Source organism: Frieseomelitta varia, unplaced genomic scaffold (assembly GCF_011392965.1).
Source record: "Frieseomelitta varia isolate USP_RPSP 00005682 unplaced genomic scaffold, Fvar_1.2 scaffold_906, whole genome shotgun sequence".
Lineage (NCBI taxonomy): Eukaryota > Metazoa > Arthropoda > Insecta > Hymenoptera > Apidae > Frieseomelitta > Frieseomelitta varia.
Window position 1 is genome coordinate 116846 of NW_025110708.1, and position 11055 is coordinate 127900.

The 11055-nt window shown below is 48.9% G+C and overlaps 2 protein-coding genes across 5 annotated transcripts in view; both read right to left on the reverse strand.

Moving 5' to 3' along the window:
• LOC122537383 (mushroom body large-type Kenyon cell-specific protein 1) overlaps nucleotides 1-8123 on the reverse strand; it is a 37309-nt gene extending 29186 nt beyond the window's left edge. For 3 of the 4 annotated variants that reach the window (XM_043670495.1, XM_043670493.1, XM_043670492.1), the window contains exon 1: nucleotides 7986-8123. In XM_043670495.1, coding sequence (XP_043526430.1) covers nucleotides 7986-8079 — 94 coding nt within the window. In that variant the 5' untranslated portion in view covers nucleotides 8080-8123. The remainder of the gene's footprint in view (nucleotides 1-7985) is intronic. The other variant, XM_043670494.1, reaches the window with a different exon arrangement.
• A 407-nt stretch (nucleotides 8124-8530) lies between these two features.
• On the reverse strand, nucleotides 8531-9275 carry LOC122537382 (dual specificity protein kinase shkD-like). Its single transcript, XM_043670490.1, has 2 exons — nucleotides 9145-9275; nucleotides 8531-8945 (listed from the first exon to the last, which is right to left on the reverse strand). Exons 1-2 carry the CDS (start codon nucleotides 9273-9275, stop codon nucleotides 8531-8533), a joined length of 546 nt encoding a protein of 181 aa, XP_043526425.1.
• Nucleotides 9276-11055: the final 1780 nt, after the last annotated feature.

Here is an 11055-nt window from a genome sequence, read left to right on the forward strand (position 1 = left end):
AAAAAAAAAAAGGAAAAAGAAAAGAGAAAAGAAGAACGACATACACCGAGTGAAAGATCGAAAAGGTACAGAGAACGATCGCGAGTAGCTCTAAGAGAGAGGAGAAGACAAATCGCGCGATGGGGGGGGACTTTGAAGATAAAGACGCAAGCGAAAATAAGACGTGGAGAGAGAGAGAGAGAGAGACAGAGATTGAAAAACGAGTAGAGCGAGGACGAGAGACTCTCTGAGCGGAGAAACAGAAAGAAAGATACGTTGTACGTACCACGTTGCACGTTTGTAACGTGCAGCCGCACGCAGTGCCGTATGCACACGTGATAACGCTGACAATGGGTGTGGACATACACTTGTATCAACTAATATCGTCATTTTGACGTCGCGGTAAAGCAGAGCTTTGTGCGGATGAAATTCGATGGCCGATCCAGAAAAAAAAAGAAAAAAAAAAAAAAAAAGAAAAAAGACAGATTAAAATGCAACAGATCACCGTCGCCATTCGTTATCGGATTAACTTTTACCAGTTTTTTACTAGCAGATCTGTATACTACACTACCGCGTGCACGAGCGACGCTCTGACGGGCCGTTTGCAAATTGTGCCGTTTAACGGGAAATCTATAAATTTATCGCTCGCCGACGGAAAAATCGTGGGAAATCGGCCGCTCTCGGGACGACGTGCGCGTTTCATTTGGACAAAGTCGGCATTTCGCAATTCGATTTTACCAATCGTTGCTTCAACTACCTCATTAGTATGTATTTTATAATTCAATTGATCTTCGATCGTTTCGTATTGTATGGGATATGGGCAAGAACCTCGATTAACTGACGTAATCGGGGGGCAGATAGTGCAGATAAATCGAGTTTCAGCGGATAATCGAGAAGAAGTAATTAAAAAACGTTTCTTTTATGCAAAATTTGTTTGTGTTTGTTTGAGTTTTTTTTTTTTTATACAGCGACAGAAAACAAAAAGAAATTTGAATATGTAGATAAATTGTTCAAATCGAACATGTATCAACCGAAACTGAATCGACAAATGTTAACGGTTAATCGAGGTTTCATTGCATTGGTATATACTTCACATTTCAAATATTATAAATAATGAAATTGTTGGAATTTTCATCGTCTATGAAAAGTGGATAGCATTATCTTTGCATTTAGATCGTTTAACACAATTAGACGTTCACCAGCTGTGAATTACAAGTTACAGTATCAATAATTACAAGTTTCAAATATTAACAGTCTTGCAAACGAGAAGTAGACGTGATAAAAAAAAAACAAGTGAAATTACATGCTATCCGATTATCTCGTTTGATGAGAAGTTACTAAAAACTACAAAAAAGAAACGTTATAACCTCAAAGTTGCAACTTGTGGATTTACTTAATATTTACTTGTACTTACAATTTTGTCGTTTCGAGGAAATTTCGTCGTGATAAAGAATTTGGAGCTTTCTAAATCTTCAGCTGTATTATTAAAAGATCAACTTGACTAATTTGAAGCTAATACGAAACTTCGAAAGCGGTTTCAACGAAAAAATTAATTGAGAATACATGAGAAGGGTTCGCGCAGATAAATTACCGGCAGATTAGACGATTATATCATAAGAGACCGCGAAAGTGCTGACTCATGGAGGACACTTTGAGAAACTGCAGTACTCGATTCGGTCGGACGTCAATCATCACGGTTCGTATCTCGTCTGTAGTGTCAATCGGGTTTTGTGCGAAATTTGTATTCTCCGTACAAACTGCTCGCAGAATATCCAAAACACATAATCAACGATTTGTCGTTTTCAATTTCACGTGCGAAATTTAAAATCATTGGAAAATTTCGCAAATTAAAATCACATCGAATCTAATCGCGAGTGAATTTGCGTCCGGGGTCCACACGTCTTAAAAACTGGGATATAATCTAACAAGAGTGAGAGAGAGAGAAACAATTGTTGCGTCAGGGGTTCATACAAAAGCTAAAACGTCTGTAGCGTGATTCGCGTTTTGTGCGAAATTTGTATTCTGTCTCCGTACAAACTGCTCGCAGAATATAACACATAATCAACGATTACATTGTTATCAATACCATGTGGAAAATTTGAACTCATTGAAAAATTTCGCGAATTAAAATCACGTCGGATCTAATCGCGAGTGAATTTGCGTCCGGGGTCCACACGTCTTAAAAACTAGGATATAATCTAACAAGAGTGAGAGAGAGAGAGAAACAATTGTTGCGTCAGGGGTTCACACACAGAAGCTAAAACGTCTGTAGCATCAATCGGGTTTTGTGCGAAATTTGTAATCTCTCTCCGTACAAACTGTTCGCAGAATATACAAAATACATAATCAACGATTACGTCGTTATCAGTGCCATGTGAAAAATTTGAAATCATTGGAAAATTTCGCGAATTAAAATTACGTTACGGATCTAATCGCGAGTGAATTTGCGTCCGGGGTCCACACGTCTTAAAAACTAGGATATAATATGAGTGAGTGAGAGAGAGAGAAACAATTGTTGCGTCAGGGGTTCACACGTAAGCTAGAACGTACATAGAGGTAAAAAAAAAAAAAAAATATGGGAACAATTGTTGCTCCGTTATTTTAATTCATAACGAGATAATCGAAGCCTTCACTCATTAGACAACATCACCTGCAAGTTTTGTTTCACTGATGCATGACAACTCACCATTGGCGACTAAAAAGGAATCTTGCAAGAAATCGTACAACGTGTTGAGTTCAACGAACGCAGCCAATGAAGTCGAAAATCCACATACTGTAAGTACCATACATTTCTGTTTCAAACTTTTTGGACGTTCTTTAACGTTTTGTTTGTTTCGCACAAGTCAAATCTAAAGTTGAAATGGAAAAGTGGAAATAATTGAGTGGAGAGACGCTTAAAAATCTTGATATTCACAGTGAAATATCTGAATAGCCGACCACCACTCTGTGAAAGCTACTTGTGCTTTTGAGCTGCACGATTTAAATAATATCTACGTGAAACAGATAACCGGTAGACAAAACTGATAAAACGAAAAAGAAATTGTATCGCGAAAGAGATAATTTATCAAGTACAAAGGGGACAAAATTACCGGTGTACAATATGAATTTTACAACTAAAATCGACTACTCGCTGCAACACGTCCGTTATATTTTACAAGGAGAATGATCATTAATATCGTTCATTGATATTAATTTCTGTCAAGCTTCGTAATTATCTGACAGGGCATGTGATCATTTAATGGATTATTATGCGCTTCCATCTGAGTATTAACTCATTTTCCGCGTTTTAAAAAACAGCTCGACACGGGTCGTTGGTAATTTTCGAAATTGTTTACACGCGATGCCTGGGCTCATTTACACATGGCGAGAAATATTTTGTAAAATATTAATATGCGCAAAGTTTGCGCTTTACGCCCGATATTTACGGTAACAAAATATTCCCACTTGGAATGAAAAATTAACGAATACAAGGGAAATTTGATCGCGTCCGCGTTAGAGGAAGCAGAAAAGAAGAGGGGGGGAGGGGGGAGGGGAGAGAATTATTTTTCCGCCTGGACCAGTGGAAAACTGACGAGAGACTGAAAGACGCGTAGCGAACAATCGATATCGTAAATAAGAAAATAATATCAAACGACACGGACGAGTGAAACTCACATTGTGAATATCGAGTCGTCGCGGTTGGGGTCGTTTGATAGAGTGCCATTCCACGCAGTAACCACAAAGTCGTCCTTTTGCCGCTTCCCTCTCTCTCTCTCTCTCTCTCTCGAGCGCGGTTCGTTAGGTCGTGCTTTCCAGCGCTAATGCCGCTTTGAAGTTTTTCGGGTGGCGTTTCTAAGGCGTTGCATCCTCGCTCGGCGAGGAGTAGATAAAGACAAAAAAAAGAAGGTGCCGCGTCATTTTCGTCAATTTAACTTCGGTCTCCCTTCCTGGTAGGCCACGTAGGATCGCTCGGCATTTCATCCCCCACCGAACCATCCTTCTCGCCACGTCCGCCCCTGTGGGCCACTCACCCCCACCCTCAGCGTATTCGCCTCGTCTCACTTCGTCTCGCCCCTCGGCGCGCGGCTTGCTTCGCCTCGTCGAAGCGAGGTCAATCGACGGAGAGGGCTGAAGACGACCCCCACCCTTCGTCACCAGCCTCCCTACCACGGCTACTCAATATCGTTTCATTACGCACCCTGCTCCGCCATACCCATCCTCCACCTCCACCCTCCGAGTGCCTCACTACCCGCCACCCCCGTTGCGCCTGCACCGACACCCGTCGCCGCTGCACCCTCCCATCTCTTCCTCGCCCTCGTCACCCCTGACCCTCCTCCGTACTACACCACCCCTTCCTCCTCTCCCGCCCCTTCCTCCTTCTCCTCCTCCACCGACTCCTCCGACTCCTTCTTCTCCTTCTCCTTCCTTCCTTCTCCTCCTTATCCTCCTTCGCCTTCATTCTCTCCTCCGCCTCCTCGGCCTCCTTCTCCTCGTTCTCTTGCCGCTTCATCCCCTTGAAACCGTCTCGTTCCTACCTCGGCGACGAAACACGAATGCCCACGAATTTTTATTGTTACTTCTCGCGCTGCTTCCTCTCGCCCCCCCCCCCTCTCGCGACCTTTTTTTATGCGCCTTTTAACGATCAGCAGTAACTGCACCAACCCGAACACTCCTCCTCGTCCTCTTTCCCTGCCTCCTCGCACCGCTTTGCCTTTCTCGGTCCTTTTCCACCCTTCCTTCCTTCCTTCGTCTTATAAGCGAGCGTTTTCGAGGATCGGCCAGGGCAGGGTGCGGGGAGCGGTATATGGATGTTACAATGGGAAAAAAGAACGGGATAGCCGAGCGGAAAAATGTACCCTTGCAAAGTATTCGTTTATCTTGCACGATATAACGAGCAATAGCTAGAGCAAATAAACTTTCGGCCGTTGAATTTTTTTTCAATTCGATGAAAAAACAAACTCTCCCTCTCTACATCTCTCTCCCTTTCTCTTTCTCTTTCTCCTTCGTTGTATCTCGCGTCGACGCGCACGAATTTCATGGGCCTACCTTCGATTCGATTGTTGCGCAAAAAAAAAAAAAAAAAAAGAAAAAAAGAAAAAAAAAGGAAAAGAGAATTTTTAACGCTCAATTTTAATTTTCGACCGTATACATCGCAGCGAGGGATTTTCCGTTTGGAAATATAAATATATAGTCTTCTCTAGTTTGAATGCATCAGCAGCGAGCGTCAACAAATGCTTGCCGAGTTGGTACACGTGGTGTACCTATCTGTCAAAGCGGCAGATCTGTCTGCAAATATTTTCACTCTGTATATATATAGATATATATATATACGTACTCTACACGTCGATCCTCTCGTTCCTAGTAATCTGCCGTGTCGTGCGGTTGTGCGATGCCCTCGCGACGATGCAGCAACGACGAATCGGCATCCTTACCGTTCTTAACCACACCGTGGAAATATCTCGCGGCCCGATATCGTATCCGACATCGATCCGAAAATTCGAATCGATGGTAATTGGCATCGCTTCATTACGTTCGGCACCGTGGCGCGCCCGTATTCCACACAACACGCACGGAACAATCGTACGTGATCGATCCGACTTTCGAAATCGGAATTACGGCTGACGTCTCGCGAGTTGCTCGAGGAAACCTTTCCTTTCAAAAAACCGTCGGCACATCGATCGTCGCCGCGCGTACGCAACGGGGTTCAAGCAACACGTGCAACGTAACAGGTCGCGATAGCGGTTGCTCGCGTGAGCCGGAACGATCGTGCTCGGTTCACAGCAAAGTCGCAGCGTGCAGCAGCATCTTGACGTTTCGAGGTATTAATCGACGACACTGAATCACGACAACAACGACCACGACGACGACGACGACGACGACGACACTGACACCATGGATTTCTTTCACAGTCCTGCGACCCGGACGAAACACACTACTCGGCTAGCTGGACCACAGGCCACGTTGCACACCAAAAGACAGAGGGGAATCGGTATCGCGGACCCGACGTGGATTTCCAACACCGCTGCTACCCTTCGTCACCCTTTCCCGAACGCTTACTGGTTGATCTCCGAAGATCATGGAAGTCTCGAGAGGAGTACGCCGGCAGAGGTCCAACGCGCACATACGCAGCCCTCTTCCTCGCGCTCTTCCTCTACACCACCCCACCCCACCCCCCCTCGCGCGTTTCCGCTTTCTCTTTCTCCTTTTCTCGGCAACCAGCCACTACCACCTTGCTTTTTAGAATCTTCGGTAGTGGCCGGGAGGAGGAGAACCGATCGCGAAGAAAAAAGTGGAAATACGACGAGGGGGTTTGGGAAGAAATCGAAGGGCGGGCTGGAGACGGCGGCGGCGGAGGCGGTGGAGTCAGTGCGAGGGGGTCAGAGGGGCGGGGGAAGGAACGGTCGGTCGTGCGAGGTAGAAAGACGGAGGGGCGGGGGGGGGGGGCGGGGGCGAGGGGTTGAGAAGGACTCGCGAAAATTTCTCGACCACCAGCGGCAGCTGCGTTCCGAAATGAGGAGAGACGCGAACGAGAGAAGAGGTAGTAGTAGTAGTAGTAGTAGGGACAACGAAGCCAGCTCTGACGGGGGAATAAAGGTAACCGGAGGGGGAGGGGTTCGAAGGTGGCGGAGGAGAAGGAAGAAGAGGGACGAAGGGTGGCGAGGTTACGATAGTGGAGGAAGAAGCGTAACGGCGAGTACACGCAACAGCGGCGCGCGTGGAAACGCGCCTTCTACGAGTAGCAGAACTCTTCTCTTGACGGACTAACCCGAAAGGCGGAAGAAGGTGGGAGCAACGGGGGAGGGGGGGAGTAGTAGGAGCATAATGGTGGGGGCGTAAGCGACGAGTGGGCAATAGAGGGATGCGGATCGGCAAGAGGGAAAAAGGGTGAAGGTGGAAGGAAGGGAGGTAGTAAGAAGAAGAAAAGAAGGTTTCGGGCGGCGGCCGGGATCGCTCGGTTGTCTGTGGTCAAGGCACGCAGCTTGTGCAGTATTCTCTGCGCGTCTTACTCTCTTATGTATAGAGGCTGTCGCAGGTGCGACGACGGTGTCGATGGTTGCCGAAGAGGGGTTGTCGCGCGAAAGCAAGACGGAGAGGCAGCTGTTCTTCTTCTTCTTCTTCCTCCTCCTCCTCCTCCTCTTATCGCGCACTCCGCGTCTGATTCGAATCGAGAGTCGAGAAAATTTTTTTCGTCGTGCGTTTCCTAATTTCCCCTTTCCTTCGGCGATTGGACGTTTCACGCGTTCACGAAAACGATTTTCAAAACGAAAAACTGAAGCAACTGGGAAGTTTAGCCCTGTTTCTGCGGGAACGCCGGAAGCGGCGTTATTTCGTGAAAATTGTGGAGAGAGGTGAAATATTGTAGAATTTAACAACGCGCGGCAAGATATACGCGCGAAATATCGCTCTGTTTCTCGACAACGTGCAACCACCCTGTTGAACGTACGGACACGAGTAGGAGTCACGCCTGGCTCACAGTCAACCAGGATTCGGCGTTTCGGTTCGCAACAGGTCTCACCACCGGCGTTCATTCTCTCTCTCTTTCTATCTTTCCCTCTTCCCCTCTTTTACCCCTCTCCCTCTCTATCCCGCCCTCACCCTCTCGCCACTCAAACCCCAGACTCACCCCACCCCGTCACGGCCCCATCCCTCCCCCTCTCTCTCTCTCTCTTCCTTGCTCTCTCCCACATCACACATAGATGCTTGACTCTTGTTGTTGTATCTATATATCCTTGACACGTTCAAAGAGTCACCATGTGGAACACAAGTCAACGTGATCGTGCGAATTATTCCTAATACTCGCGAAAACTCTCGCAGTAATGCGTCATGGTAATTGCAAAATAACCACCTACGCGTCGAATTAGGCCCCGAAAAATTAACAAGAGGAATTAACGCGACGAAAAGAAGAGAATAAATGAAGCGTGACGAAGAGCGAAGAACAAAGCACGAAGTACGCGCGTTCTCCGAACCGCAGCAGAGTTCATGACCTAGAAAGGGATGAAAACGGGGTTGGTCGCAATTTAACTCACCGACTACGAAGACCATATTCTTTGTCCATCGCAGCAGCTCCCGTCGGATGTGTCTGCGTTCCTGTATGCAACGGGCATAGGGGCAATCCGCCATTTTTGAAATCACATCTTAGAATGAATGTGTGTGCGTGCCGGCCGGGTGCGCCTGCCTCGAGTTCCCGCGTGGATGTCCACCCCCCACGCCACCGGCCGTCCTCCGTCCTCGTCCTCGTCCTCGTCGTCGTCGTCGCCGTTGTCGTCCTCGTCCTCGTCCTCGTCCTCGTCCTCGTCCTCGTCCGCGTCCTCCTCCTCCTCCTCCTCCTCCTCTTCTTCCTCCTCCTCCTCTTCCTCCTCCTCCTGCTGCTCTTCCTTCTGTTTCCCTTGCTTCTCTCTCAGCGTTCGATCGATCGACTTTCTCGATCCGTTATTCCTTTTGATTCTGCTCGTCGTAGTTTGTCCGATGTTTCTTTGTGGTTGAACGCGCGCCGTCGGGGAGGACACGAGGGAGGAAAGGCAGCGTGTGTGCAGACTGCCGGTCTAACGTTGTGTACGATGAGGATAGAACGTCACGCGCTCCAAGATCGGGCAAAATGTTCGAGGGCGATTGACGAAAGTCCGATGGTCAGGTTTGCGTTCGCGGTGGTCGTGTTATTCGTCAACGTCCTCGTCTTCGTTCTCCTTCTCCTTCTATTCCTCTTTGTCGCCGTCGTCGTTGTCGTCGTCGTCGTCGTCGTCTTTGTCTTCGTGTTGTTGTTGTTGTTGTTGTTGCTGCTGCTGCTGCTGTTGTTGGTGTTGGTGCTGGTGTTGGTGTTGGTGTTGGTCTTGGTCTTGGTCTTGGTCGTCGTTACGTCGGCTATGGCGGTGCTTCTTTGCAAATGTTGGAGGGATGGTGAGCCGATAGCAGCGTCGGTGGCGGTAGCGGTAGCGGTAACGGCGGCGGTGGCGGTGGCGATAACGGTGGCGGCAACGGCGGCGATGTTGCTGGAGTAGGGATGAGAACGCCGAGAAACGACTACTCTCTCGTGTTGAGACAGGGTTAGGGCACGGAAACGCACAACATACGTGCACGCTTGCGCCCTGAACGGTGCGAGAGTGCAGTCTGTCGCCGCCGGCAAGTCCTGCCTTTTACTTCCTCTTTCGGCTTTCTTTCGCTTCGACCGATTTCGCCGTTCACGCTCACCCCTCCGATCCTTTCGTCCGGCCTCCTTTCCAGGAAACCGCTACTCTCTTCGGTATTACCTGCAACACAAATTCAGTAACGTTCGTTACTCTTCCGGCGATATCGTAGCCACGTGTGCGTAGCAGTGGCATATCGCTGTGCGATTTCTCTCGATCGTGGCGATCTGGCTATCTGGTTTCGCGGTCGATTCGCGGATGGATCGCGAGTCGGACCAGGGTTCGATGGTAATCACGGTCGGTCACGAGAAACGGGGACGAGGACCCCGTGGCGAGGAGGAAGGTTTCGCGCGGTGCGACACCTGCGTGTAAGAGAGGCGATGGGTGCTGCTGGCCCCACCCCGAAACAGAAAGGGTGCCGCTACTCGAAATGAAACATTGCCGGTAAGAAGAACGTCAGGGCCGATGGTGTAGGTAGGAAAGGTAGTAGGGGAGACTCGCACTCTCGCGCGGTGACGCGATATGGGCAGAAAGGGTAGGAGGATGGAGGGGGAGGCAGGAGAAAGAGGAAGAGGAAGAGGCGCGCAGGGTGGTCGGAGGGTAGCTATAGGGGCGGATTCGCGCGTTCTACGCCAGCAAGGGGGTGGGAGAGCGTACCGCCGAGAGAGAAAGAGAAAGAGAGAGAGAGAGAGAGAGGAGGCAGAGTGCGCCTAATATGCAACAAGAGAAAAAGAATTGGCGATCAATAGGTAGTAGCTGGTAAGCGTCCTTTCATCCGCCCCCGCGGACACCCTCGTCCTTTCTACTTGCCCTATTCCCCTCTCGTCCACCGTTCACCTCCTTCCTTCTCGGTTCCCTCTATCCTCGGGCCCTCCTCCCCCCACCCCTCCTCCTCCTCCTCCTCCTCCACCACCTCGCCAGTCTCCGTGTCCTACCTTGCCAGCCCCCTTGATTCTCTTACGTTCATCGCGAAACTCCTTCGCTCCATCGCCTTTGTTGTCGAGATACCCGCCCTCACTCGGCCGCCTAAACTTTCCCTTTGTCGCCGAAAATCAAACGTCTCCTAATTTGCTTCTCTCTATTTTTCCTTTCCTCCTTCCGCCACGCGACTCTCTCTCTCTCTCTCTTTCTGTCTTGCTTTCTCTCTCTCTCTCTCTCTCTCTCTTGCTTTTCCCTTTCTTTTCTGTTCTACTCCTCTCGCAACAAACTTTCGAGTAACTCTCGGTTACACGTGCTAACGGACGACACGAACGGGGTAGCGGTCGGCGGGCGCGCTCGCGCGCACGTCCGTGGGGTGTTATACCACGTAGCGTAGCAAGCACACACACACACACACACACACACACACATGAGCAAGAGAGAGAGAGAGAGAGTGGTAGTAGTTTCGAAACGTGGCACGAGAGATCTCGTTGAAATCTTAACGACGCGCACAAGTTATAGATACAGTGTACCACATCGTGCGCCACTTTCTGTGAAAGAAATTTTATCGAAATTACGCCTGTAACGCGCTCTATCTTGCCGTTAATTTCCTAATAAACACGGGGCAGCGAGACCTGCGGGCTAGGTCCGGATCGATCTTCATCTACTTGTCAAGAGGCGGAAGATCGATAGTATTTCGTCGATATACGACGCATGTACGGCACCGGTGATCAAAATCGGAGCGGTAGCATTCGTTAAAAGCGTTTGATTCTCTGTGTTGATATTCCACTCGCGCATGGACGCCGTCCGATGAATAGAAGCTAGCCGTGGGCTAGTACGGCGATACCACTGACGCCCGGAAGATCGATTGGATACTCGTGCTAGGTAAGCCCGTACGAACAATATCGATGAAACACACGGCGACTTTCTGTTCCGCAGTTCTACACGTTTGTTCCACATTTTCGCGAGGATGGCGATACAACGCGAGGATCCAAGGCTCGTTTCTCGCGCCGTTTCGTTGAACTTTTGCAGACTGTAGGGGGGGGGGGGAAACTTG